The sequence below is a fragment of the Corvus moneduloides genome, chromosome 34 (assembly GCF_009650955.1).
Source record: "Corvus moneduloides isolate bCorMon1 chromosome 34, bCorMon1.pri, whole genome shotgun sequence".
Taxonomy (NCBI): Eukaryota; Metazoa; Chordata; class Aves; order Passeriformes; family Corvidae; genus Corvus; species Corvus moneduloides.
The window spans coordinates 74,483-102,104 of record NC_045509.1 but is presented as its reverse complement, the minus strand read 5'-3'; the positions used below and the strand labels follow the sequence as shown (position 1 = coordinate 102,104).

General features: G+C 59.0%; 2 protein-coding genes across 27 annotated transcripts; one reads left to right on the top strand and one right to left on the bottom strand.

The window, feature by feature from the left end:
* Window positions 1–80: 80 nt before the first annotated feature.
* On the top strand, window positions 81–22,868 carry AHNAK (AHNAK nucleoprotein). Of its 26 annotated transcripts, none has more exons than XM_032095008.1 (8): window positions 81–187; window positions 3,539–3,631; window positions 4,092–4,245; window positions 4,654–4,841; window positions 4,985–6,691; window positions 9,269–12,829; window positions 13,052–17,279; window positions 17,886–22,868. In XM_032095008.1, exons 3-8 carry the CDS (start codon window positions 4,092–4,094, stop codon window positions 21,551–21,553), a joined length of 13,506 nt encoding a protein of 4,501 aa, XP_031950899.1. In that variant the 5' UTR covers window positions 81–187; window positions 3,539–3,631; the 3' UTR covers window positions 21,554–22,868. The 26 variants fall into 26 exon arrangements, with proteins under 26 accessions (XP_031950899.1, XP_031950884.1, XP_031950895.1 ...); XM_032094993.1 differs by having other exon boundaries at window positions 4,985–8,789; window positions 9,318–12,829; XM_032095004.1 differs by having other exon boundaries at window positions 4,985–9,403; window positions 9,659–9,868; window positions 12,176–17,279.
* A 785-nt stretch (window positions 22,869–23,653) lies between these two features.
* B4GAT1 (beta-1,4-glucuronyltransferase 1) lies at window positions 23,654–26,251 on the bottom strand. Its single transcript, XM_032094807.1, has 3 exons — window positions 26,219–26,251; window positions 24,388–25,977; window positions 23,654–24,136 (listed from the first exon to the last, which is right to left on the bottom strand). The coding sequence occupies exons 1-3, from the start codon at window positions 26,249–26,251 to the stop codon at window positions 23,945–23,947; spliced, it is 1,815 nt and encodes a 604-aa protein (XP_031950698.1). The 3' UTR covers window positions 23,654–23,944.
* Between the last annotated feature and the right edge of the window lie 1,371 nt (window positions 26,252–27,622).

Sequence of the window (27,622 nt, the reverse complement as noted above, 5' to 3'; positions counted from 1 at the left end):
GGGCCGGGCCGGGCCCTCCCCGCGGGGCGGGGGAGGCTCCGCCGCCCTACAAGAGCCGGGACCCGCCCGGGCGCGGCCACTCCGCACGGACCCGCCGGGGCCGCTCCGGGACCGCCGGCACCGGCACCGCCGCCAGGAACGGGCACCGGGCATGGCCCGGCCCGGCAGCTGAGCCCACTGCGCGCAGGTACCGGCCGGGCCGGGACGGGACCGGGAACCGAACCGGGACCCCCCGGGAGGGGCGAGGGGGGGTCCCCGGGACTGTCCCGGGGGTGTTTTGGGGGGGTTCTGGTGGTCCCGGGTCTGTCCCGGGAGTTCTCGGGGGGGTTCGGAAAGTGTCCGAGGGCGTCCCGGGGGGCTCCGGGAGCCCCGGGAGGGCGGGGGGGCGTCCTGGTGGTCCCGGGAGGGGCTTGGGGGGCTCCGGGAGAGCCGAGAGTGGGTCCCGGTGGTCCCGGGGGTGTTCCAGGGGGTCCCGGGGGATTCCGGCGGTCCCGGGACTGCCGTGGGGGTGCAGGGGGGAGTCCCGTGACCGTCTCGGGGGGCTCCGGTGCCGCCGGGGGCTTGGCGAGGTTCGTTTGTCTCGGGGGGCTCCGGTGCTGCCGGGGGTGTCCCGGGGGGGCTCCGTGAGCGCCGCGAACTCCACGGGACAGAATCGGGGGGGTGGGGGGGCCCACGCGTGTCCCGTGATCGCCCGGGGGGAGGCTCTGGGATCCCGGGGGGAGCGTCCCGGGGGTCTCCCGAGCTGCACGGGACAGCCCCGGGGGGTCCCGCGCGTGCCCCGGGGGTCCCGGGAGGTCCCGGCCGCGCTCAGGGCGTGGCCCCCCCTTCCCCCCCCTCCGGCCGCGCCCGGGGAGTCCCCGTTGGGGGCGGGGCCGCGGCGATCCCCCCCCCTCTCCCCCCCCTCCGGGCCCCTCCCGCCGCTCCCGCCCCGCCCGGGCCGCGGGGACCCCCGGAGGGGGGGTCCCGGTGCCATTTTTGGGGTGGGGGGGATCCCCGGGATCCCGCGAGGGCGCGGCCGCGCGTGGGCGCTCGGTTAATGAGGGTTCGTTAATTAACGCTCATCAGCGCGGGGGTGGGGAGAGCTCGGCGCTTTTGGGGGGGCGTTAATTTTGGGGTTCGCTTGATCCCCCAAAACTCCAAAACCCGAGGGGTCGGTGGGGAAGGAGGGATTTTGGGGGGGGGGGCGAGGGGGGGGGAGGAGGCGCGGGTTCCCCCCCGCGCGCCCGCTGCGGTTTTGGGGCGCGGCCGCACCCGGGCGCCACTTCCCCCTCTGTCCCCCCCCCCTTGGGGACACCCCCCACCCCATTTTGGGGGGCGAGGCCACCCCCGAGCCTCCTGGGGACCCCCGAATTTTATTGGGGGGCGATTCCTGCGCGCGCCCCTCTCTGAGCATTTTCGGGCGCACGCGGCGCTTTTGGGGGTTCCCGGGGGGGGTTTGGGGAGGGGGCCGGGGCGGGGTTTGGGGACACCGCCGGAGTGTCCCGGCGCCACCGCGTGTGGCCGCGGGCAGCGTCCGGGCAGGACCCGGTGGAACCGGTCCGGGACCCTCCCGGATCCCCGCGGTCCCCGCCGCCCGCGGGACTCTCGCTCCAGCCGGTCCGACCGGTACCGGCCGCGGGCCCCGCCCGCTCCTCCTCCTCCTCCTCCTCGTCCTCCTCATCCTGGGGCTTTTTCTCCCATTTTTTCTCACTTTTCCCTGTTTTTTCCTCTGTTTTTTCTCCGATTTTCCTCCCGTTTTTTCCCATTTCCCCCCGTTTTTTCCTCTATTTTTTCTCCCATTTCCCCCCATTTCTTCCCATTTTTTCCCGGTTTTTTTTTTTTTTGTACTTCCCCCCCCCCATTTTCCCATTTTCCCCCCGGTTTTTGGGGATGGTTTTCCGGGATTTGGCGGGGTTTCCTGGGAGGATCCCGGGCCCTGCGTCACCGTCGCCGTCACCAGGAGGTGACACCAGGGGGTCCCTCGGGGAGCACGAGGGAGGATGAGGGGGGTCCTGGGGGTCCCTGGGAGGTGGCGCTGTGACAGTGCCACTGCGGGGGTGACACCAGGCGGTCCCTCGGGGAGCAGAGAGGAGGATGAGGAGGATCCTGGAGGTGACACCCTGGAGGTGGCACCACGGGGGGGGGACGACACTGCGGGGGTGACATCGTGAGGTCCTCGGTGACCGGCGGGGAGGGGGAGGGAGGTGCTGGGGGTGACTCTGTGGTGGTGGCACCGGGGGTGTCCCGGGGGCGGCCCCGTGGGGTGACACCCCCTCGGTGACCGGACACGAGGCTGGCGCGGGGCGGTTTTCGGGTGATTAAGGGACATGTGGTGGCCTCAGCAAATTGTCGCTTTGTGGCCCCGAAGCCGCCGCGCTCGGCACAAACACCCGGGGGGGGACTCTGGGGGGACCCCAAAGCAGCATCCAAGGGTGGGGGTCTCATCAGTGTCCCCGTGTCCCCAAACATCACCCCACTGTCCCCGTGTCCCCCCAGTGTCCCCACACAGCCCCCCGGGTTGGTGGCCGTGGCTTTTTGGGGTGCGGGAGTGGCGCGGGGACACACCGGGGTGACACCGGCCAGGGTGACACGGCTGTGGGTGACACGGGTGACATCTCATCCCTCTGCGGCTTTTTGGGGGCGGGGGGAGGGACACTAAAAATACCGGGAAGAGGCCGCACGTGGTTTTCACCCCAAAAATAGCGCGGACGTTGTGGCGGGGGGGGGTGGCATTGCCGCGGGGACACGCGAAGGTGGCCCCTGTGTCGCCAAGGGGGGGTGGGCCCTCGTGTCACCCCCCCGAGCCGCGGGAGAAGAGGGAAAATCGTGGAAAAATGGTGGAAAAGGCGGGTTTTGGCTCATTTTTGGGCCGGGCCGCTCCCAGCGCTCGGGGCCGCTCTGAGTCACCCCCGGTCCCCCCCCCCCCTTGTCCCCCCCCCGGTTCCCCCCGCCCCGCTCTGAGTCACCAACCAGTTTGGCCGCCACCGCGCGGAGCCTTCCAGAGGCTTCCGAGCCCGAATTGTCCCCCTTGGGGACACCCCCGGGGCGGGGGGGGACACCCCAAGGTGGCACCGGGCAGCGCCCCCCCCCCCCATCCGGAGCCCCCCCGGTGCCACCGCCCCGCTGGGGACGGTCGGGAGGTCCCGGCTTGTCCCCGGGGTGTGACAATCCCGGCGCTGTCACCCCCCCACCCCCGCCACTGTCACCTTCTCTGCAGCAGGGACACGCTGGTGGCTCGCGGCCACCCCTGAGGTCACCAGGACCCTCCGTGCTGTCCTCCCAGGGGTCCCCTCCCAGTTTTTGGGGTGGTTTTGGGGCAGGGAAAGGACAAAAAAAGAAAACCCCAGAATTCTCTAAAAACAGTGAAATCCCCTCAAAACACCAGGAACTGATCGAGGCGGGGTTCAGGTGGCGCAGGTGACAAGGGACAGGTGACATCCCCACGCTGCCCCACCCTTCCCAATCCCCCCTGCTCTGGAATTCCCACATGTCCCCGGTGTCCCCCGATGTCCCGTGGGTGTCCCCGGTGTCCCACGGTGTCCCCCGCTGTCCCCTCCAGGCCGGGGAGGTGACGCCGGAGTCGCCGCGAGGTTCCCGAGCGAGGGCCGAGGATTCCTGGGGCTGATCCGGCCGGGACTGGGACCCCACAGAGGTCAGTGGGGCCGGTCCGGCTCCTCCTGACCCCTCTCCAGACCCCAGACCCCGTGTCTGGCCACACCCATGACCCCAAACCCTGTGTCCGACCACTCCCCTGCCCCCAGACCCAGCATCCACCCCTCCCCTTGACCCCAGACTCATTGTCCAGCCCCTCCCCTTGACCCCCGTGTCCGGCCCCTCTTCGGACCCCAGACCCTGTGTCCACCCCCTCCCCTGACCCCAAACCCAGCATCCAGTCCTGCCCTGACCCCAAACCCTGCATCCACCCCCTCTTCTTGACCCCCAGCCCCCATGCCCACCCTCCGACCCACTGTCCACCTCCAGCCCCCGTTTCCAGCCCCCGTGTCCACCCCCTGACCCCGTGTCCAGTCCTGTGACCATCCCCAGCCGCTGTGTCTGTCCCCTGACCCTGTGTCCAGCCCCTGCCCTGCCCCGCTGACCGTGTCCTGGTGCAGATGGAGCGGGAGGAGGAGACGCGGGAGATCCTCCTGCCCAACTGGCAGGGCAGCGGCTCCCACGGCATCACCATCGACCAGACCGATGACGGCGTCTTCGTCCGGCGCGTCCAGCAGAACTCTCCGGCCGCCCGCATGGGCGTGGTCAAGGAAGGTGGGGACAGTCGGGGGCTTTGGGGACACCTGGGACATCCTGGTGGCGCTTGGGGCATTTATTCTTCCACCCCCGTGGGTGGCCACCCCATGGTTCAAGTCCCACCCAAACCTGAGGGTTTTAGGGTTAAAACTGGAGTTTTGGGGACCTTCAGGACATCTTGGTGGCGCCTCAGGAGCTTCTGCCTCTGTCCCCATGGGCAGTGACCCCCCATGTGCTCTTCCCTGAGGGTTTTGAGGGGAAAAACAAGAGTTTTGGAGCATTTTCATCCATCCTGGTGGCACTTTGGGTGTTTCCTCCTCCCTCCTTGTGGACGATGACCCCATGGTCACACACGATGGGGACAGGGTGTCCTGGTGTCCCCCCCAAAATCCCTGACCTGGCCGTCCCCTGTCCCTGTCCCCGCAGGGGATCAGATCGTCAGCGCCACCGTCTACTTCGACAACCTGCAGTCGGGGGAGGTGGCGCAGCTGCTGCAGACCATGGGCCACCACACGGTGGGACTGCGGCTGCAGCGCCGCGGGGACCGGTCACCCCTGCCCGGACAGCCCTGCAGACACGAGACCTTCGTGCCCGGCAGCCCCGAGGTCATGCTGGTGAGTGGTGGTGACAGGGGGAGGAAGAGGAGGATGGGGAGGAGGATGGGGATGAGGGGGAAGGATGAGCATGAGGAGGATGGGGATGGGGATGGGGAGGAAGCAGCCTCCCGGTGCTCATGGCGGACATCTCCCATCCCCAGAGCGGCGATGACGAGGAGTACCAGCGCATCTACACCACCAAAATCAAGCCCCGGCTGAGGTCCGAGGAGGGGCCGGACACCGAGGCTGGGGGGATGCAGAGCCGGACCATCACGGTCACCCGCAAGGTCACCGCCTACACCGTGGACGTCACCCGGCATGACGGCGACCTCGACGTCCTCGGTGGTGGCCCTGATTTCAACGTCCGGATCCCGACACCAGAGCTCGGGCTGACGTCTGGTGCCGACGCCAGGAAAAGCCCGAGTGGGACTGGGGGGCTTCACCTGCAGACCCCAACAGAGCCGGCACTGCCCCAGAGCCAAATTCCTGCTGGAGAAACTGGAAAATCCATCCCGGGCTGGAAGGGCTCTGGCACCTTCCCGGCGTCGCCCAGGATTGAGGCCAACGGACAGATGGGAGAGCTGGACACAGGATTCCACGCCACAGGGCCCCACGTGTCTGGCGGGGCTCCGTGTCCACAGGGAGAGGTCGCCGGCTCCTCGCCGCCCGTGGATGTGGGGAAAATCAAGATCCCAACATTGAAAATCCCCAAATTTGGGTTCCAGGCTGGCGGTGAAGTTCTGACCCCTGGGATGGACGTCACTTGCTCGCCCGGAGCGGAGGTTTCGTCCCCGTCTGTCAAAGCCCCCGTGCCGCAGGTGGACGTGGCGGTCAAAGGTGCCACCAAGGTCCCCTCCCCTCCGCTGGATGTCCCTGGCGTGGAGGTCCCGGCCCCTGACGGCGCCAAGGGGAAAATCAAAATCCCGCACATGACCTTCCCCAAATTCACCGTCGCCGACGCCACCGTGGAGGTCCCCAAGGGCGTGGTGGTCCCCGAGGTGGCCCTGGAAGGAGAATGGAAAGGTCCCATGTTCAAGAAGGTGGAAACGCCCCAAATTTCGCTGTCAGACGTGAACCTGAACTTGAGGGGCCCCAGGGTGGAAGGCGACCTCAAAGGACTCGGCCCCAAGGGGCTCCAGGTGGACGTGAAGGGTCCTGAGGTGCAAGTGGCCAGTCCAGGGAGTGGCCTGAAGGGAGTGGAGATGGATGTTGACGTGAAGGGGTTGAAGGGAGGAGTGGACGTATCCGTGCCGACTGTGGGGGGTGAATTGAGGGGGCCTCAATTGGACCTTAAAGGGCCCCAGATTGGGGTGGAGGTGCCTGGAGTTGACATCAACGGCCCCGCGGTGAAGATGCCCGAGATGAGCATCAAAACCCCCCAAATCTCTGTGCCCGATGTCGACCTGAACCTCAAAGGGCCCGGAGTGAAGGGAAATCTGGACATTTCCACCCCAAAACTGGAAGGAGAACTGAAAGCCCCTGGACTGGACATCAAAGGCCCCAAAGTTGAGGTTGGGAGCCCAGAAATGGAGATCCAGGGGCCCGAGGGGAAACTGAAATTCCCCAAGCTAAAAATGCCCAAATTTGGGGTGAAGGGAGAGACCCCCAGTGTTGATGTGACCCTTCCCAAAGGGGCAGTGGATGTTTCCGGCCCCAAGGTGGACGTCAGCACTCCAAGCGTGGACATCAAAGGCCTCAAAGTGGACATTGAAGCACCCGATGTCGACATTCACAACCCCGAGGGAAAATTCAAGATGCCCAAATTCAAGATGCCCAAATTTGGGATGCCCGGGGTCAAAGCAGAAGGTCCAGAGGTGGACGTGAACCTCCCGAAAGGCGGCATGGAGGTGTCCGGCCCCAAGGTGGACATTGAGGCACCAAGTTTGGACATCCAGGGGCCTGAAATGCACCTCAAGGCCCCCCAAATCTCCGCTCCTGATGTTGACCTGACCCTCAATGGTGCCAAGGCCAGCGGCGACTTGGACGTGTCCGTGCCCAGTTTGAAGGGCCCTGAACTGGATATCAAAGGCCCCAAAGTCGAGGTTGAAGCACCAGATTTGGATGTCCAAGGGCCCGAGGGCAAACTGAAGTTCCCCAAGCTGAAAATGCCCAAATTTGGGGTGAAGGGAGAGAGCCCCGACCTCGAGGTGGCCCTTCCCAAGGGCAAAGTGGACATTTCGGGTCCCAGCGTCACCTTCGACGTCCCCAGCGTGGACATCAAGGGCCCTGCAGTGAAGATGCCTGAGATGAGCGTCAAGACCCCCCAAATCTCCATGCCCGACATCGACCTGAACCTCAAAGGGCCCAAAGTCAAGGCAGACCTTGACATTTCCACCCCAAAACTGGAAGGGGAGCTGAAAACCCCTGGACTGGACATCAAAGGCCCCAAAGCTGAGGTTGAAGCACCAGATTTGGACATCCAAGGGCCCGAGGGGAAATTAAAGTTCCCCAAGCTGAAAATGCCCAAATTTGAGGTGAAGGGAAAGAGCCCCGACCTCGAGGTGACGCTCCCAAAGGGGGAGATGGACATTTCCGGCCCCAAGGTGGACATCGATGTCCCGAGTGTGGACGTGGAAGGGCCGGAGGTCAAAGGGAAAGGTCTCAAGTTTAAAATGCCTGAACTCAACGTTCAGACCCCAAAACTCTCCATGCCAGATGTGGATTTGGGATTGAAGACCCCAAAACTGAAGGGGGATGCTGGAATTTCTGGGCTGAAGGGCCCCAAAATCGATGTGAAAGGCCCCAAAGTGGATGTGGAAAGTGCCAAAATTGATGTGAAAGGTCCCAAGATCGATGTGGAAGGTCCCAAAATTGATGTGGAAGGGCCCAAGGTGGATGTGGAAGGTCCCAGGTTGGATGTTGACGTGCCTGAGGTGGACTTGGAATGTCCAGAAGGGAAGATAAAAGGCCCCAAATTCAAGATGCCGAAACTTAACATTAAATCACCCAAAATCTCGATGCCGGACGTGGATTTGAACCTGAAGGGACACAAGGTGAAGGGAGAGGTGGACGTGTCCCTCCCGAAGGTTGAAGGTGATGCCGGCGTCAACATCAAGGGGCCGAAGGTGGACGTGGAGGTCCCAGATGTCCACCTGGAGTGTCCAGAGGCCAAACTGAAAATGCCAAAAATGAAATTGCCTCATTTCAACGTGTCCAGCCCCAAGCTGGAAGGGCCCGAGGTGGATGTTACCCTGCCGAAAGGAGAGGTGGACCTCTCTGGGCCAGAGGTGGACATTGAAGGTCCAGAGGTGGATGTTGGAGGAGTGGAAGGTAAATGGAAAGGTCCCAAATTCCGGATGCCGAAGCTGAACATCAAATCCCCCAAAATCTCAATGCCAGATGTGGACTTGAACCTGAAGGGACCCAAACTGAAGGGAGAGGTGGACGTGGCAGTCCCCAAGCTGGAAGGGGACTTGAAAGCTCCAGAAATGGACATTAAAGGGCCAAAAGTGGACGTTGAGGTGCCCAGCGTGGATTTGGAGTATCCTGAGGGGAAGGTCAAAGGCCCCAAGTTCAAGATGCCCGAGATGCACATCAAGGCCCCCAAGATCTCCATGCCGGACGTGGACATCAACCTGAAGGGCCCCAAGGTCAAGGGCGACGTGGATGTGTCCCTTCCAAAGCTTGAAGGTGACCTGAAGGGTCCTGAAGTGGACATCAAAGGCCCCAAAGTGGACATTGAGGCACCCGATGTCGACATTCACGGCCCCGAAGGGAAATTCAAGATGCCCAAATTCAAAATGCCCAAATTTGGGATGCCCAGGGTCAAGGCAGAAGGTCCCGAGGTGGACGTGAACCTCCCAACAGGAAACCTGGATGTGTCCGGCCCCAAGGTGGACATTGAAGGTCCGGAAGTGGACGTAGAACTGCCAGAGGGGAAGGTGAAAGGCCCCAAGTTCAAGATGCCCGAGATGCATTTTAAGACACCCAAGATCTCCATGCCCGACATTGACCTGAACCTGAAAGGCCCCAAAGTGAAGGGGGACGTTGATGTTTCCGTTCCCAAGCTGGAAGGTGACCTGAAGGGCCCTGAAATTGACATCAAAGGCCCCAAAGTCGATGTTGATCTTCCTGAAGTTGATCTGGAAGGACCCGAGGGGAAGATCAAAGGCCCCAAGTTCAAGATGCCTGAGATGCACATCAAGGCCCCCAAAATCTCAATGCCGGACTTTGATCTGAACCTGAAAGGCCCCAAAGTGAAGGGAGATGTCGATGTCTCTGTCCCTAAGCTTGAGGGTGACCTGAAAGGTCCTGAACTGGACATCAAAGGCCCCAAAGTGGACATTGAGGCACCTGATGTTGACATTCACGGCCCCGAAGGAAAATTCAAGATGCCCAAATTCAAGATGCCCAAATTTGGGATGCCCGGGGTCAAGGCAGAAGGTCCCGAGGTGGATGTGAACCTCCCAACAGGAAACCTGGATGTGTCTGGCCCCAAGGTGGACATTGAAGGTCCGGAAGTGGACGTGGAGCTGCCAGAGGGGAAGATCGAAGGCCCCAAGTTCAAGATGCCCGAGATGCATTTTAAGACACCCAAGATCTCCATGCCCGATGTCGACTTCAACCTGAAGGGCCCCAAAGTGAAGGGGGACGTTGATGTTTCCGTTCCCAAGCTGGAAGGTGACCTGAAGGGCCCTGAAATTGACATCAAAGGCCCCAAAGTCGATGTTGATCTCCCTGATGTGGAGCTGGGAGGTCCAGAGGGGAAGATCAAAGGCTCCAAGTTCAAGATGCCCGAGATGCACATCAAGGCCCCCAAGATCTCCATGCCAGACGTTGACTTCAACCTGAAGGGCCCCAAGGTCAAAGGGGACATCGATGTCTCTGTCCCTAAGCTGGAAGGTGATGTTAAGGGTCCTGAGCTGGACATCAAAGGCCCCAAAGTGGACATCGAGGCACCCGATGTCGACATTCACGGCCCTGAGGGAAAATTCAAGATGCCCAAATTCAAGATGCCCAAGTTCGGGATGCCCGGGGTCAAGGCAGAAGGTCCTGAGGTGGACGTGAACCTCCCAACAGGAAACCTGGATGTGTCCGGCCCCAAGGTGGACATTGAAGGTCCGGAAGTGGACGTAGAACTGCCAGAGGGGAAGGTGAAAGGCCCCAAGTTCAAGATGCCCGAGATGCATTTTAAGACACCCAAGATCTCCATGCCCGACATTGACCTGAACCTGAAAGGTCCCAAGATCAAAGGTGACGTTGATGTTTCTGTCCCTAAGCTGGAAGGTGACCTGAAGGGTCCTGAAATTGACATCAAAGGCCCCAAAGTGGACATTGAGGCACCCGATGTCGACATTCACGGTCCAGAAGGAAAGTTCAAGATGCCAAAGTTCAAAATGCCCAAATTTGGGATGCCAGGGCTAAAGGGAGAAGGTCCTGAGGTGGACGTGAACCTTCCGAAAGGGGACTTGGATTTGTCCGGCCCCAAGGTGGACGTTGAGATGCCGAGTGTGGACATTGAGGGCCCTGAGGGGAAGATCAAAGGCCCCAAGTTCAAGATGCCCGAGATGAACATCAAAGCCCCCAAGATCTCCATGCCGGACATTGACCTCAACCTGAAAGGCCCGAAGGTCAAGGGGGGTCTTGATGTCTCTGTCCCCAGATTGGAGGGTGACCTGAAAGGTCCGGATGTGAATATTAAAGGTCCGAAGTTGGATGTGGATGTTCCTGATGTGGACGTTGAAGGTCCCGAGGGGAAGTGGAAAGGACCCAAGATCAAGATGCCCGAGATGAACATCAAGGCACCGAAATTTTCTTTGCCTGATGTCGACCTGAACCTGAAAGGTCCCAAACTGAAGGGAGAAGTGGATGTGTCTGCCCCAAAAATTGAAGGTGACGTGAAAGTGCCAGATCTGGAGTTGAAAGGACCCAAAGTGGACGTGGATGTCCCTGACATCGAACTGGAGGGCCCCGAGGGGAAGGTGAAGGGCCCCAAGTTCAAGATGCCCGAGATGCACTTCAAAGCCCCCAAGATCTCAATGCCGGACTTTGATCTGAACCTGAAGGGCCCCAAAGTGAAAGGGGACGTGGACATGTCCATCCCGAAAATCGAGGGAGATTTGAAGGGCCCAGACGTTGACATCAAAGGCCCCAAAGTCAATGTCAACCTCCCTGACGTCGACCTGGAGTGTCCGGAAGCGAAGCTGAAAGGCCCCAAGTTCAAAATGCCCGAAATGCACTTCAAAACCCCCAAAATCTCCATGCCTGACATTGATTTGAACCTGAAAGGCCCAAAACTGAAGGGGGACGTGGACATCTCTGGCCCCAAACTGGAAGGCAATTTGAAGGGCCCAGATGTGGACATCGAAGCTTCTGGTCCCAAACTGGACATCGAAGCTCCTGCCGTGGACATTGATCTCCCAGAGGGGAAGGTGAAGGGCCCCAAGTTCAAGATGCCCGAGATGCACTTCAAGGCCCCCAAAATCTCAATGCCAGACTTTGATCTGAACCTGAAAGGCCCCAAGGTCAAGGGCGACGTCGATGTGTCCCTGCCCAAGCTGGAAGGTGACCTGAAAGGTCCAAAAGTGGACACTGAGGCTCCAGATGTGGAGCTGGAATGTCCAGAAGGGAAGATCAAAGGCCCCAAGTTCAAAATGCCCGAGATGCACATTAAGGCCCCCAAGATCTCCATGCCCGACTTCGATCTGAACCTGAAAGGCCCCAAGGTGAAGGGGGACATTGATGTCTCAGTCCCCAAGCTGGAAGGTGACCTGAAAGGTCCTGAAATTGACGTCAAAGGCCCCAAAGTTGATGTCAGCCTTCCTGATGTTGAGCTGGAGTGTCCAGAGGGGAAACTGAAGGGCCCCAAGTTCAAGATGCCCGAGATGCATTTTAAGACACCCAAGATCTCCATGCCTGACATCGACCTGAACCTGAAAGGCCCCAAAGTGAAGGGTGACATCGATGTCTCTGTTCCAAAGCTCGAGGGAGATTTGAAAGCCCCAGACATCGACATCAAAGGCCCCAAAGTCGATGTTGATCTCCCTGACATTGAGCTGGAAGGGCCTGAGGGGAAGATCAAAGGCCCCAAGTTCAAGATGCCCGAGATGCACATCAAGGCCCCCAAGATCTCCATGCCGGACGTTGACTTCAACCTGAAGGGCCCCAAGGTCAAGGGTGACATCGATGTCTCTGTCCCTAAGCTGGAAGGTGATGTTAAGGGTCCTGAGCTGGACATCAAAGGCCCCAAAGTGGACATTGAGGCACCCGATGTCGACATTCACGGCCCTGAGGGAAAATTCAAGATGCCCAAATTCAAGATGCCCAAATTTGGGATGCCAGGGCTGAAGGGAGAAGGTCCTGAGGTGGACGTGAACCTCCCAACAGGAAACCTGGATGTGTCCGGCCCCAAGGTGGACGTTGAGATGCCGAGTGTGGACATTGAGGGCCCCGAGGGGAAGGTGAAAGGCCCCAAGTTCAAGATGCCCGAGATGCATTTTAAGACACCCAAGATCTCCATGCCTGACATCGACCTGAACCTGAAAGGCCCCAAAATCAAGGGGGATGTTGATGTTTCCCTTCCCAAAGTGGAAGGTGACCTGAAGGGCCCCGAAATTGACATCAAAGGTCCCAAAGTTGATGTTGACCTTCCTGATGTTGATCTGGCAGGTCCAGAGGGGAAGATCAAAGGCCCCAAGTTCAAGATGCCCGAGATGAACATCAAGGCCCCCAAGATCTCCATGCCCGATGTTGACTTCAACCTGAAGGGCCCGAAGGTCAAAGGGGACATTGATGTCTCAGTCCCTAAGCTGGAAGGGGACCTGAAGGCCCCTGAAATTGACATCAAAGGCCCCAAAGTGGACATTGAGGCACCTGACATCAACATTCATGGCCCAGAAGGGAAAATAAAGTTCCCCAAGTTCAAGATGCCCAAGTTTGGGATGCCCGGGGTCAAGGCAGAAGGTCCCGAGGTGGACGTGAACCTCCCAACAGGAAACCTGGATGTGTCTGGCCCCAAGGTGGACATTGAAGGTCCGGAAGTGGACGTGGAGCTGCCAGAGGGGAAGGTGAAAGGCCCCAAGTTCAAGATGCCCGAGATGCATTTTAAGACACCCAAGATCTCCATGCCCGATGTCGACTTCAACCTGAAGGGCCCCAAGGTGAAGGGGGACATCGATGTCTCTGTTCCAAAGCTCGAGGGAGATTTGAAAGCCCCAGACATCGACATCAAAGGCCCCAAAGTCAATGTTGATCTTCCTGATGTTGAACTGGAAGGGCCTGAGGGGAAGATCAAAGGCCCCAAGTTCAAGATGCCCGAGATGCACATCAAGGCCCCCAAGTTCTCCATGCCCGATGTTGACTTCAACCTGAAGGGCCCCAAGGTCAAGGGTGATGTGGACGTGTCAGTTCCAAAACTGGAAGGTGACCTGAAGGCCCCTGAGCTGGACATCAAAGGCCCCAAAGTGGATATTGAAGCACCTGATGTCAATATTCATGGCCCAGAAGGGAAAATAAAATTTCCCAAATTCAAGATGCCCAAATTTGGGGTCCCCGGCTCCGAAGTGGAGGCACCAGACGTGGCCGTGAACCTGCCAACAGGAAACCTGGATGTGTCCGGCCCCAAGGTGGACATTGAAGGTCCGGAAGTGGATGTGGAGCTGCCAGAGGGGAAGATCAAAGGCCCCAAGTTCAAAATGCCCGAGATGCACATCAAGGCCCCCAAGATCTCCATGCCCGATGTCGACTTCAACCTGAAGGGCCCCAAAGTGAAGGGGGACGTTGATGTTTCCGTTCCCAAGCTGGAAGGTGACCTGAAGGGCCCTGAAATTGACATCAAAGGCCCCAAAGTCGATGTTGATCTTCCTGATGTGGAGCTGGGAGGTCCAGAGGGGAAGATCAAAGGCCCCAAGTTCAAGATGCCCGAGATGCATTTTAAGACACCCAAGATCTCCATGCCCGATGTCGACTTCAACCTGAAAGGCCCCAAAGTGAAGGGGGACGTTGATGTTTCCGTTCCCAAGCTGGAAGGTGACCTGAAGGGCCCTGAAATTGACATCAAAGGCCCCAAAGTCGATGTTGATCTCCCTGATGTGGAGCTGGGAGGTCCAGAGGGGAAGATCAAAGGCCCCAAGTTCAAGATGCCCGAGATGCACATCAAGGCCCCCAAGATCTCCATGCCGGACGTTGACTTCAACCTGAAGGGCCCCAAGGTCAAGGGTGACATCGATGTCTCTGTCCCTAAGCTGGAAGGTGATGTTAAGGGTCCTGAGCTGGACATCAAAGGCCCCAAAGTGGACATTGAGGCACCCGATGTCGACATTCACGGCCCAGAAGGGAAAATTAAAATGCCAAAATTCAAGATGCCCAAATTTGGATTTTCCGGTCCAAAAGTGGAAGGTCCCGAGGTGGACGTGAACCTCCCTGAGGCCGATGTCAACATTTCGGGTCCAAAGGTTGACGTTTCTGTCCCTGACCTGGACATTGAAGGCCCAGAAGGGAAACTGAAGGGCCCCAAGTTCAAGAAGCCAGAGCTGCAGTTCAACGTCCCCAAAATCTCCATGCCCGACATCGACCTGAACCTGAAAGGCCCCAAATTGAAAGGTGACCTTGATGCTTCTCTTCCCAAGGTTGAGGGCGAGCTGAAAGGCCCAAAAGTTGACATCAAAGGGCCAGAGCTCGAGCTGGAGGGGCCGAAGGCTGACCTCGAAGGAAAAGGTAAAAAATCCAGGTTTAAACTTCCCAAGTTTGGCTTTTCTGGCCCAAAAGTTCAAAGCCCTGAGGTGGACGTGAAGCTCAAAAAACCTGAGGTGGAGCTGTCTGGCCCGAAAGTCGAGGTTCAGGCTCCAGATTTGGATGTCCAGGCGAAATCCAAAGGTTCCAAATTCAAAATGCCTTTTCTCAATATTTCTTCACCCAAAGTCTCGATGCCGGACGTGGAGTTGAACCTGAAGGGGCACAAAATGAAAGGGGAGTTTGACCTGTCTGTCCCCAAATTGGAAGGGGAGATGAAGAGTCCCGAGGTGGACATCAAAGGCCCCAAGGTCAACCTTGAGACCCCTGATGTGGATGTTCATGGCCCAGAGGGTAAAATCAAGATGCCCAAGTTCAAAATGCCCAAATTTGGTGTTCCTGGGTTTAAAGGGGAGGGGCCAGAGGTGGACGTGAACCTGCCAACAGGAGAACTGGATGTGTCTGGTCCCGAAGTGGACATTGAAGGCCCAGAAGTGGACATTGAGGGGCCAGAGGGGAAGATCAAAGGCCCCAAGTTCAAGATGCCCGAGATGAACATCAAAGCCCCCAAGATCTCCATGCCTGACATTGACCTCAACCTGAAAGGCCCCAAAGTGAAGGGGGATGTGGATGTGTCCCTGCCCCAGGTGGACCTGAAAGGACCCAAATTGGACGTAGAAGTTCCCGACCTCGATATTGAAGGTCCGAAAGGGAAAATAAAAGGCCCCAAATTTAAAATGCCTGAGATGAACATCAAAGCTCCCAACATCTCCATGCCAGACCTGGACCTGAACCTGAAAGGCCCCAAGGTGAAAGGGGGGGTGGACATTGATCTATCCACACCGAAAATCGAAGGGGACGTAAATATGCCAGACATCAGCGTCAAAGGCCCCAAAGTGGACGTTGAAGGCCCAGAGCTGGACATTGAAGGGCCTGAGGGGAAGATCAAAGGCCCCAAGTTCAAGATGCCCGAGATGCACATCAAGGCCCCCAAGATCTCCATGCCCGATGTCGACTTCAACTTGAAGGGCCCCAAGGTCAAAGGTGACATCAATGTTTCTGCTCCAAAGCTGGAAGGTGACCTGCAGGGCCCTGAAATCGACATCAAAGGCCCCAAAGTGGACATTGAGGCACCCGATGTCAACATTCATGGCCCTGAGGGAAAATTCAAGATGCCCAAATTCAAGATGCCCAAATTTGGGATGCCCGGGGTCAAGGCAGAAGGTCCCGAGGTGGATGTGAACCTCCCAACAGGAAACCTGGATGTGTCTGGCCCCAAGGTGGACATTGAAGGTCCGGAAGTGGACGTGGAGCTGCCAGAGGGGAAGGTGAAAGGCCCCAAGTTCAAGATGCCCGAGATGCATTTTAAGACACCCAAGATCTCCATGCCCGACATTGACCTGAACCTGAAAGGTCCCAAGATCAAAGGTGACGTTGATGTTTCTGTCCCTAAGCTGGAAGGTGACCTGAAGGGTCCTGAAATTGACATCAAAGGCCCCAAAGTCGATGTTGACCTTCCTGATGTTGATCTGGAAGGACCCGAGGGGAAGATCAAAGGCCCCAAGTTCAAGATGCCTGAGATGCACATCAAGGCCCCCAAAATCTCAATGCCGGACTTTGATCTAAACCTGAAGGGCCCCAAGGTGAAGGGGGACGTTGATGTTTCCGTTCCCAAGCTGGAAGGTGACCTGAAGGGCCCTGAAATTGACATCAAAGGCCCCAAAGTCGATGTTGATCTTCCTGATGTTGATCTGGAAGCACCTGAGGGGAAGATCAAAGGCCCCAAATTTAAGATGCCCGAGATGAACATCAAGGCCCCCAAAATCTCAATGCCGGACTTTGATCTGAATCTGAAAGGCCCCAAAGTGAAGGGGGACATGGACGTGTCACTGCCGAGCATGGGAGGTGACCTGAAAGGGCCGAAGGTGGATGTGAAAGGCCCTGAGTTCAATGTTTCTGCCCCAGATGTTCAAATCGAGGGCCCAGAAGGGAAGGTTAAAGGCCCCAAGTTCAAGATGCCTGAGATGCACATCAAGGCCCCCAAGATCTCCATGCCTGACATTGATCTGAACCTGAAAGGCCCCAAGGTGAAGGGGGACATTGATGTCTCTGTTCCAAAGGTGGAAGGGGACCTGAAGGGCCCAGACATCGACATCAAAGGCCCCAAAGTCGATGTTGACCTTCCTGATGTGGAATTGGAGGGACCTGAGGGGAAGATCAAAGGCCCTAAGTTCAAGATGCCCGAGATGCACATCAAGGCCCCCAAGATCTCCATGCCGGACATCGACTTCAACCTGAAAGGCCCCAAAGTGAAGGGGGACGTGGATATGTCCCTTCCAAAGCTCGAGGGTGACCTGCAGGGCCCCGAAATTGACATCAAAGGCCCCAAAGTCGATGTTGATCTCCCTGATGTGGAGCTGGGAGGTCCAGAGGGGAAGATCAAAGGCCCCAAGTTCAAGATGCCCGAGATGCACATCAAGGCCCCCAAGATCTCCATGCCTGATGTCGACTTCAACTTGAAGGGCCCCAAGGTCAAGGGTGACATTGATGTCTCTGTCCCTAAACTGGAAGGTGACCTACAGGGCCCCGAAATCGACATCAAAGGCCCCAAGGTGGACATTGAGGCACCCGATGTCAACATTCACGGCCCCGAAGGAAAATTCAAGATGCCCAAATTCAAGATGCCCAAGTTCGGGATGCCCGGGGTCAAGGCAGAAGGTCCCGAGGTGGACGTGAACCTCCCAACAGGAAACCTGGATGTGTCTGGCCCCAAGGTGGACATTGAAGGTCCGGAAGTGGACGTGGAGCTGCCAGAGGGGAAGGTGAAAGGCCCCAGGTTCAAGATGCCCGAGATGCATTTTAAGACACCCAAGATCTCCATGCCCGACATTGACCTGAACCTGAAAGGTCCCAAGATCAAAGGTGACGTTGATGTTTCCGTTCCCAAGCTGGAAGGTGACCTGAAGGGTCCTGAAATTGACATCAAAGGCCCCAAAGTCGATGTTGATCTTCCTGATGTGGAGCTGGGAGGTCCAGAGGGAAAGATCAAAGGCCCCAAGTTCAAGATGCCTGAGATGCACATCAAGGCCCCCAAAATCTCCATGCCCGATGTCGACTTCAACCTGAAGGGCCCCAAGGTCAAGGGCGACGTGGACATCTCAGCTCCCAAGTTCGAGGGTGACCTTAAGGGTCCTGAGCTGGACATCAAAGGCCCCAAAGTGGACATTGAGGCACCCGATGTCGACATTCACGGCCCCGAAGGGAAATTCAAACTACCAAAATTCAAGATGCCCAAATTTGGGATGCCGGGGCTGAAGGCAGAAGGTCCTGAGGTGGACGTGAACCTCCCAACAGGAAACCTGGATGTGTCCAGCCCCAAGGTGGACATTGAAGGTCCGGAAGTGGACGTTGAGGGTCCTGAAGGAAAACTGAAAGGCCCCAAGTTCAAGATGCCTGAGATGCACATCAAGGCCCCCAAAATCTCCATGCCAGACCTCGATCTGAACCTGAAAGGCCCCAAAATCAAAGGTGATGTGGACATGTCTCTGCCAAGCGTTGAAGGAGAGCTGAAAGGCCCTGAGGTCAACGTCACTGCCCCCGACATCAGCATCGACAGCCCTGAGGGCAAATTCAAACTCCCCAAGTTCAAGATGCCCAAATTTTCCATGCCTGGATTCAAAGGGGAAGGGGTGGACGTTGATGTGACCCTCCCCAGGGGTGACGTCGACATTTCGGGCCCCAGCATGGATGTGGAGGCTCCTGACCTGAGCGTGGACGGGAAAGTCAAAGGTCCCAAATTTTCCATGCCCGAGATGCACATCAAGGCCCCCAAGATCTCCATGCCCGATGTCGACTTCAACCTGAAGGGCCCCAAGGTCGAAGGTGATGTCGATGTTTCTGTCCCGAAAATGGAAGGTGACCTGAAGGGCCCTGAAATTGATATCAAAGGCCCCAAAGTTGATGTTGATCTCCCTGACATTGATCTGTCAGGTCCCGAGGGGAAGATCAAAGGCCCCAAGTTCAAGATGCCCGAGATGCACATCAAGGCCCCCAAGATCTCCATGCCCGATGTTGACTTCAACCTGAAGGGCCCCAAGGTCAAAGGGGACATCGATGTCTCTGTCCCTAAGCTGGAGGGGAACCTGCAGTGCCCAGATGTCGATATCAAAGGCCCCAGGGTGGACATTCAGGCACCCGATGTGACCCTGGAAGGGCCCAAGGTCAAGATGCCCGAAATTCAGGTCAAGACCCCCCAGATCTCCATGCCTGACATCGACCTGAACCTGAAGGGCCTGAAGGTGAAAGGCGACTCTGACCTGCATGGGCCCAAGCTCGAGGGGGGTCTGAAGGGCCCCGAGGTCGATATCAAAGGCCCCAAAGTCGACATCGAGGGCCCAGCGGTCGACGTTGATGGTCTGGGGGGGAAAGTGAAGCTACCCAAAATGAAAATGCCCAAATTTGGCTTTAAAGGGGAAGGTCCTGACGCGGATGTGAAGTTGCCAAAGGCCGAGGTGGATCTGTCTGGCCCCAAGGTTGACCTCAGCCTCCCGGAGGTCAACGTTGAGGGTCTGGAGGGCAAAGTGAAAGGTCCTAAACTGAAAATGCCTGAAATGCATATGAACGTCCCCAAAATCTCCATGCCTGAGATAGACCTGAACTTGAAAGGCCACAAAACCAAGGGCGGCTTTGACATTTCAACCCCAAAGGTGGAAGGTCACCTAAAAGGGCCTGAGGTCAACCTCAAAGGCCCAGAATTCGGGGTCAAAGGCCCTGAAGTTGACGTTGAAGGTCCCGACCTGAGCATTGAGGGCCCGGAGGCCAACATCAAAGCTCCCAAGTTTAAAAAGTCCAAATTTGGGTTTGGGATGAAAAGCCCAAAGGCGGAGGTGGATTTACCGGAGGCAGAGCTGAATGTGGAGTCACCTGAGGTCAATCTGTCTGGGAAGGGGAAGAAGAGCAAGTTCAAGATGCCCAAAATCCACATGAGCGGCCCCAAAGTGAAGGGGAAGAAGGGGGCATTCGATGTGAACGCCGCGGGGGCGGAGCTGGACACGGAACTCAACGTTGCCGGCCCCGACATCACCGTCAAAGGTGATGCCGCCGTGAAGTCCCCCAAAGGCAAGAAACCCATGTTTGGGAAAATCTCCTTCCCAGATGTCGAATTCGACCTCAAATCGCACAAGTTCCGAGGGGAGGCCTCAGTGGGGGTCCCGAAAGTCGAGGGGGATCTGGAGGTGTTGGCGCCGGCAGTCAAGGGCGACCTCAAGGGCCCGAGTCTCAACATGGACGTTGAAGGTCCCGATGTGAACCTGAAAAGCCCAAAATTCAAACTCCCCGGGGTCCAGGTGGGCGCTGGGGATGTGAAAATCAGGGGGGACCTGAAAGGCCCTGGGATCGATGTCGCCGTTCCCTCAGTCGCGGTGCCGGATGTCGACTTGGGCGTGAAAGGACCAAAAGTAAAAGGTGAAGTCAGCGTTGCTGGAGCACAACTGGAAGGTCCCGAGGGGAAACTGGGATGGCCCAAGGGGGGGAAAATGGGTTTGGGGCTGGAAATGCCGGATGTGGACTCGGATGTGGATGTGAAGCTCACAGGGCCCCAAATCTCCGGACCTGAGTTTGAGGGGAACCTGAAAGGACCAAAATTAAAGGGAGACTTGGACGTTTCGGGCTCCGTGGAAGGGCCCGGTGTCACCCTGGACGCGCCCGGCCTCGACCTCGGCGGCTTGGGGGGGAAGGTGAAGCTGCCCAAGGCCAAGTCCCCGACGCTGGAGGTCAAGGGGGGCGTCCCCTGCTCCGTCCAGTCCCCGGGGGCCTCCCTGGACCTCAAGGGGCCCTCGCTGGATGTCTCCGACCTGGATTTGGATGTCAACCTGAAAGGACCAAAGTTGAAAGGAGACATCGGCGTCAAATCCCCCAAAGCATCGGCAGATGACTCTGGCTTTGAAATTCTGGGGGGCACCATCAAACTCCCGTCCCTGAAGCTCCCCCAGTTCGGCATCTCCAGCCCCAGCATGGAGGGAGGGGACGCAGGGGTCACTCTGGAAGGTCCCCAAGTGAAGGGGGGGCTGAAGGGCTCCAGTTTGGAGCTGGAAGGCCCCGAGGTGGAACTGAAAGGGCCGAAATTCCCAACACCAGCGTCTCCCGGCGTCCCCGTGCCGGACGTTGATCTGAGGCTGAAAGGACCAAACCTGGATGTGGCTGGTGACATCAAAGGGTCAAAGGTCAGTGTGGAAGCCCCTCATGGAGGGGTGAGCGTCCACCTGGAGGCTCCGGAAGTGTCTGGCTCAGGATTGAACGTCAACATGAAAGGGCCAAAGGTCAAAGGTGTGGCCGAGGTGACGCCGCCGTCGGTCAGCGCTGGCGCTGGAATGTTCCACGCCTCCGGCCCCAAGGTGGGCACTGGGGCCGGCCCCGAGGGCAGCCAGGTCAAAGTATCCTTCCCCAAGCTGCGGATGCCGAAATTCGTCTTCTCTGAGCCTGAGGCCAAGGGCCGGGAGGTCGGGGTGGACGTCGACTTCCCTGGGGCCGACGTGGCCGAGCCGGAACCGGATGAGGCTGAGGCGAGGATGAAGAAATCCAAGCTCAAGATGCCCAAATTCAACTTCTCCAAGCAGAAAGGGCGGAGCGGTGGCACCCTGGGGTCCCCTGAGGCGTCAGGGTCAGTGTCAGGCTCCAAGGGCGACCTGAAGAGCTCCAAGGTGAGTCTGGGCTCAGCCGAGGGCGAGCTGGAGGCTGAGGCGCCGGCGGCCAAGGGCAAATTCTCGCTGTTCCGCAGCAAGAAGCCGCGGCTGCGCTCGTCGTCCTTCAGCGATGACCACTCGGCCGAGCTGGACGCCGCCGCCAAGCAGCCCAAGAGCAAATTTGGGACCTTTGGCGGCATCGGCTCCAAGGCCAAGGGGTGCTACGAGGTCACAGCCGGGGATGAGGACGCGGGGCGGGCACTGGGGTCCCCCAAGTCCCGCCTGTCCTCATCCTCGTCCTCCGAGGGCGTCGGTGGCGCTGCCCGGGGCGGCTTCCGCGTGCCCGGCGTGGAGCTGGCGGTGGCCAAGCGCAAGGAGTGACCGCTGGGGGAGGGGTTGTACATAGGCCTGGACGGAGGGACCCCCACATGTACAGAAATGGGGGGAGGGGTTGGGGGTCCCCCGGAAATTTTGGGGTCCCCCTCGGGGTCCCTACGCTCGCTCTGGCCCCGCTGAGAGCTTCACTTCTTCCCTCCCAATTTATCCTTTTTTGATATTTTTATTGGGTTTTTTTTTTCGTTCTCCTCTGTTTTTTTCCCCTCCTCCCCCTCAAAAAATTTTCAGTGTTTGGTTCATGGAAATGAAATTTTTTTTTTTTCCTCTGTTTTAACCTTTTTTTTTTGGCTTTTTTTTTTTTTTTTTTTTTTGCGGGGCTGAATGTTCTGTCGGGTCAATGGATTTATTGGAAATGCAGCAGAACCGTTTGGTTTTTTGGTTTGTGAAATAAATAAACCAAAACTGTGGATTTATTAATAAAGTAACCACATAAACCAAAACCGTGGATTTACTAAAAAACTATAAACCAAACTCATGGTTATATTAAATAAATTAACCAAACCCATGGATATATTAAAAATATAAACCAAAGCAATGGATTTACTGAAAATAGAAACCAAATGAAATGGAATTATTTAAAAAAAAAACCCTTAAAAATGTGGATCCATTAAAAAAAAGGTGTTATTAAAGAAATAGATTTTAAAATTAATTATAAATAAAATAGATTTATTAAAAGAATTAACAGAGATAAAATTGGGTCCGTTAAGAAAATAAACCAAAGAAGAGGGGTGTATGAAAAAGATCGAATAAAATGGATTTATTGAAAGAAAGAAACCAAAAAATATGGATTTATTACATAAAATAAACCAAAAACCATGGATTTAGTAATAAAAATAAACCAAAAAACACAACCCCGGCCTGTGAAACCGAGGAGAGTCCCTGGAGCTTGGAAGATTTAATCCATGGCACAAAACCTGGAGATCAAATGACTCTGGGGAGGACAGAGCGAGCCCAGAGCCGCTCCCAAGGTTTTTCCTGCAGCTTTATTTTCATTTTTTTGGCGGTTTTATGGCTGTTTTTGTTGTATTTGTTACATTCTTTGTGTTATAATTTGGGAAAAATCTCCCAATTTTTGTCTTGTTCAGCCCCCAAAATAAAAATGTGCATTGGGCGTCTGGGATAAAGTTTTGTTTATGAGAATTTTTCGAGTTTAAATAAAATAAAATAAAATAAAAATCCAGAAAAAAACCCCAACCCCCCTGAAAATATAAAAACGTTCCCTTTGCAGCACTTTAACGGTGAATTAACGGGAGAAAAACCAGGGTGGAAAATGCAAATAAAAAATGTTTATTAACCGCGACTTCGGTGCATTTGGGTTTTTTTTTTTAAGCTCCAATTTGGGGATCCACCCCCCCGGATTTGGGGGTCACAACGCCCCCCATATCCCCCCCTCCCAAAAATTTAAGGTCCCTCTTTCCTCCCCCCATCTCGAATTTCGAGTCCCCACCCCCCATGGCCCCTCCCCACCCCGGCTTTGGTGTCACAGCCCCTCCCCCCAGGTGTCCCCTCCCCCCTCCCCCCCCGATGTGGGATCATGGGCCCGCACCCTCAGATTTGGGTTCCCCCCCCCGCATGGCTCCTCCCCCCCCCGGGGTTTCTGCCCCTCCCCCTCCCCTAACCCCCCCCCCCTTTGTTCCTCCCGTCCGCCAGGGGGCGCTACTTCACATTCCCACCCTTCTTGGGGCACGAAGAGGGCGGAACTTCCCGGAAAATGGACCGGAAGTCGGCCATATTGCCCTGATACATGACGGGAATTGTAGTTTCGTTAAAGATGCGCAGTTCCGGTCACCTGACCCCGATGTATGATGGGAAATGTAGGCTTAAATTAAACTGCCACAGCGGAAGTGGCTTGGCGGCCATGTTCCTCCCGATGCATTCTGGCACCTGTGGTTTTGAATAACGGCGGGTTCGGCCATGCTGGGCCCCGGTGCATGCTGGGAGCTGTAGTTTGCGACGATAAATAACCCGCGGGGGTGTCCCCGCCTCACGCACTGGGCGTTACTGGTCCGTACTGGGCGTTAGTGGTCTGAACTGAGAGCAGCTGCTCCCCCCGCCCCACCCTATGACATCACCCACACAGGAACATCATGGGTAGGACACCACCTTTACTGAGGGCACTGAGGGACAGTCAGCCCCATGTCCAGGGAGTCCTCAGGTGTCCATTGGAGGGTCCTCAGCTGTGTCAGGTGTCCATGGAGGGCCCCCGGTGTCCCCAGTGTGTCCCCAGCTGCGTCAGGTGTCCCCAGTGTCCACTGGAGGGTCCCCAGCTGTGTCAGGTGTCCCAGATATCCACGGCAGGTCCTTCAAGTGTCCACAGGAGGATCTCCAGCTGTCCCCCAAGGGCCCGTGGGGGTGTCCCCAGCTGTGCCCAGGGGCTCAGCAGTGGCGGGGGGAGCCGGGGTAGCGCTGGGCCAGCTCGGCGCGGAAAGCGCGGAAGAGGCGGCGGTTGAGGACCAGCTCGGCCTCGCGGGCCCCGTGGAAGCCCCCGGGCTCCTTGAAGCCCCGGTGGGTGACGAAGGCCCCATCCAGCACCGCAAAGCGGAACCCGGCCACGTGCAGCTCGCAGGCCTGGGGGCGGGGGGGGTTAAAGGGTCACCCCGGGACCCCCAGACAGGCCCACAGACCCCCCCAGGGCACCCCCAGACCCCACAGATACCCAAAGACCCCCACAGACCCTCCCATAGCACCCCAGAGACCCCTCCCAAGACCCCACAGAACCCTCTACCAGCACCCCCAGCCCCCCACAGCCACCCCATGGCCCCCAAAGCCACCCCCCAACCCCCAAGGCCACCCCACCGTCCCCCCCATCCCACCCGTACCTGACTGATGCGGTTGAAGCCGTACTGGAGGAACCTCTCATCGAAGGGGGGGACACCGTGGGCGGGGGCCACGAAGAAAGGCTCCCAGGGGTCCCTCCAGGGCGCCTCGTAGGCCACGTGCAGCCGGGGCGGCGGCGGCAGCGCCCGCCAGCGGCCGAACTCGGTGGGGGCCTGGCAGCGCGGACACAGCGTCCCGTAGAACGGCCGCGCGTCCCCCGCGCCCCACAGCCGCAGCAGCTCCGCCTTCGTCCCCGGCAGCCGCCGCCCCGCACGCACCTCGAAGGCCGGCAGCACGAAGACCACCCGGGCCCAGGGGGGCTCCGTGGCGTCGGGGTCACTCAGGGCGTTGGGGTCACCCAGGGTGTTGGGGTTCTTTGGGACATTTGGGTCCTCCAGGGTGTTGGGGACCTCCAGGACGTTGGGGACCCCAGGGTCTTGGAAATTCTTGGGGTCTTCCAGAGCACTGGGGTTCTTTGGGATGTTGGGGACACCCAGGTCCCGGAGACCCTTGGGGACCTCCAGAGCATTGGGGTCCTTTGGGTCACTGGGGTCGTTGAGGACATTTGGGACCTCCAGGGCATTGGGGACCCCGGGGTCACTGAGACCCTTGGGGTCCTCCAAGGCTTTGGGGTCCTTCAGGCCATTGGGACCCCCAGGGATGCTGGGGATCCCCGACATGCTGGGGACCCTGAGGCCACCAGGAGCCCCCAAAGCTCTGGGGTCCCCAAAATCTCCCTGAGCCCCCAAATCCCTCTGAGGCCCCAAATCATTGGGGTCCCCCTGTCCCCCCCAGGTTTTGGGGTGCAGCCCCCCATCCCGCAGCAGCTCCAGGAACCCCTCGTGCAGCCCCGGGCTGGGCACCACGTCGGCGTCCACCAGCAGCACCCAACGCCCCCCAGATCCGGGGGGGGCCCCCCCTCTCTGCCCCCCCCCCGGCCGCCCCCTCCCAGGCCACGTTCCGGAGCAGATTCCCGGGGTACGGCACCCCCAAACTGTAACTGGGGGGGTCGGCGGCCGCCAGGCGCTCCAGGGCCCCCCGGCACCCCCCCCCCGGGATTCTGGGGGAATTTTGCGGGATTTTGGGGCGCTCGGGGCGGGTTTGGGGGCCGCGGGGGGGGTCCCGCCGCCCCCAGCACCACGTGCAACCTCAGGCGGCCCCGTAACCCCCGGCAGGGCCCCCCCAAAATCGCCATCAGCTCCTCCAGCCCCCCCCGGGGCACCCCAAAAAACGGCCACCGAGAGGGGCCCCCCCCAGGGCCCCCCCAGCGCCGCCGCCGCTCGCCCGGGGGTGCCGTGGGTGGCCAGGACCAGCTCGGGCCGGGGGGCGCTGGCCCAGCCCGGGGGGGGTCCCAGTACGTCCCAGTACACCCGGAACGCCCCCGAAGCGTCCAGGACCCCCCGGGGGGGGCGGCGGGGGGCGGAGGGCGGCGGGGGCGGGGCGCGGGGGGGGCAGCGCCCGCAGGTAGAGGGTCTGCAGCAGCGCCAGCCCCCCCAGCAGCCACGCGCAGCCCCCCAGCAGCCGCCCCCGGGCCATGGTGGGGGCGCTGGGGGGCGCTGGGGGGACTGGGGAAACCGGGAAAGTACTGGGAGCTACCGGGGGCCGCTGGAAGGGGTCAGAGGTGGGCACTGGGAGGGTGCTGGGGGGTACTGGGGGTTACTGGGGGATGGTGGGGGTCACTGGGGCCGGCGCGGAGGCGGGACCAGTCCGGCATGCTGGAACCAGTCAGGGGTTACTGGGACCAGTTTGGGGGATGGGGAGGAGGGGCTGGATCCAGTTTCGGGGGGGTCGCTGGTCCCAGTTTGGGGTCTCTGGGACTAGTCCGGGACTCACCGCGCTGCGTCGGCGCCGGGAGGAGCTGCGCATGCGCGGGCTAGAGGGGGCGTGGCCCTGACGGGTGGGCGGGGTTATGCAAATCAGCGCTCGTGACTGGTGGGCGTGGTTTCGGCGCTCGGGGGCGGGGCCTGGCGGCTCCGCAGAGCTCGGGCGGGACCCCGAACCCCCAGGACCCCCAAAATCCCCCCCAAATTCAGGCGTCCCCCCCCAAATTCCCGGTCATTCCGACTCCTCGGATCCTCCCCAATAATCCTGGGACTCCTCCGAGTTTCTGTGTCCTCCATATTCCTGAGTTCCCCCCATATTCCTGATTTCCCCCCAAAATTCCTGGGTCCCCCCCGATCCTCTTGGTCCCCCCAAATTCCTGAGTCCTCTCCAATCCTGAGTCCCCATCCCCAAAATCCTGGGCCCCCCGAAATTTCCCAGGTCCCTGGGAAGAAGCTGCCACAGGCACGGGGACCGTGGGGGACACTTTTATTGTCAGGGCCACAGGGCCTCCAGGGGACACTGGGGACATTGGGGACACGGGGGCTGTGGGGCCACCCCCTGTCTGTCCCTCGGCTGAGGATGTGGGGGACGTTGGGGACAGCAGGGGCCAGTCCCCCATGTTGGGGACATTGGGGTACATGGTGGGGCTCGGTCCTTGAGCTGGGACGATGACAATGTCCTCCATCCTTTGGGGACATCAGTGACATTGGGGACATCAGGGCGTGGGGGTCTCAGTCCTTTGACCCGGGGTGGTGACGATGTCCCACATCCTTCAGGGACATCGGTGACACTGGGGACGTTAGGTCACAAGTCTCAGTCCGTGGGGTTGGGGACATTGGAGACATTGGGTGTCTCAGTCTCTTTGATCCAGGGTGACGATGAGCAGGTCCCTCGTCCCTTGGGGACATTGGGGACATCAGGCCATGAGTTGTCTCGGTCCCTCCAGCTGAGGCGGTCACGAGGTGCCCACGTCCCTCGGGGACATTGGGGACGTCAGGCTGGGTCATCTCAGTCCATTCAGGTGGCGTTCCGCTGGGGACACGTTGGGGACGTCTCGGTCCCAGGGGTCACAGCGGTGATGAGGTGCCCGTGTCCCTCAGGGACGTTGGGGACATCGAGTTGTGCCGGGTCTCGGTGCCTTGGGCTCGGTGACATCGCGCTGCGACGTTTCTCGGGGTGGGAGTGGGGGCGTTGGGGACATTGGGGACATCGGGGGCATTGGGTGACACCAGGGACGTTGGGGACATCAGGGACACTGAGTCATGATGTGTCTCAGTCTCTCAAGTTGGGGAAGTTGGGGACGTCGGGGACATCAGGCCACGATGTCTCGCGGTCCCTTGGGGGATGTTGGGGACATTGGGGACATCGAGCCATGACCTGTCCCAGCCCAATGGCTTGGGGGAAGCGGTGTTG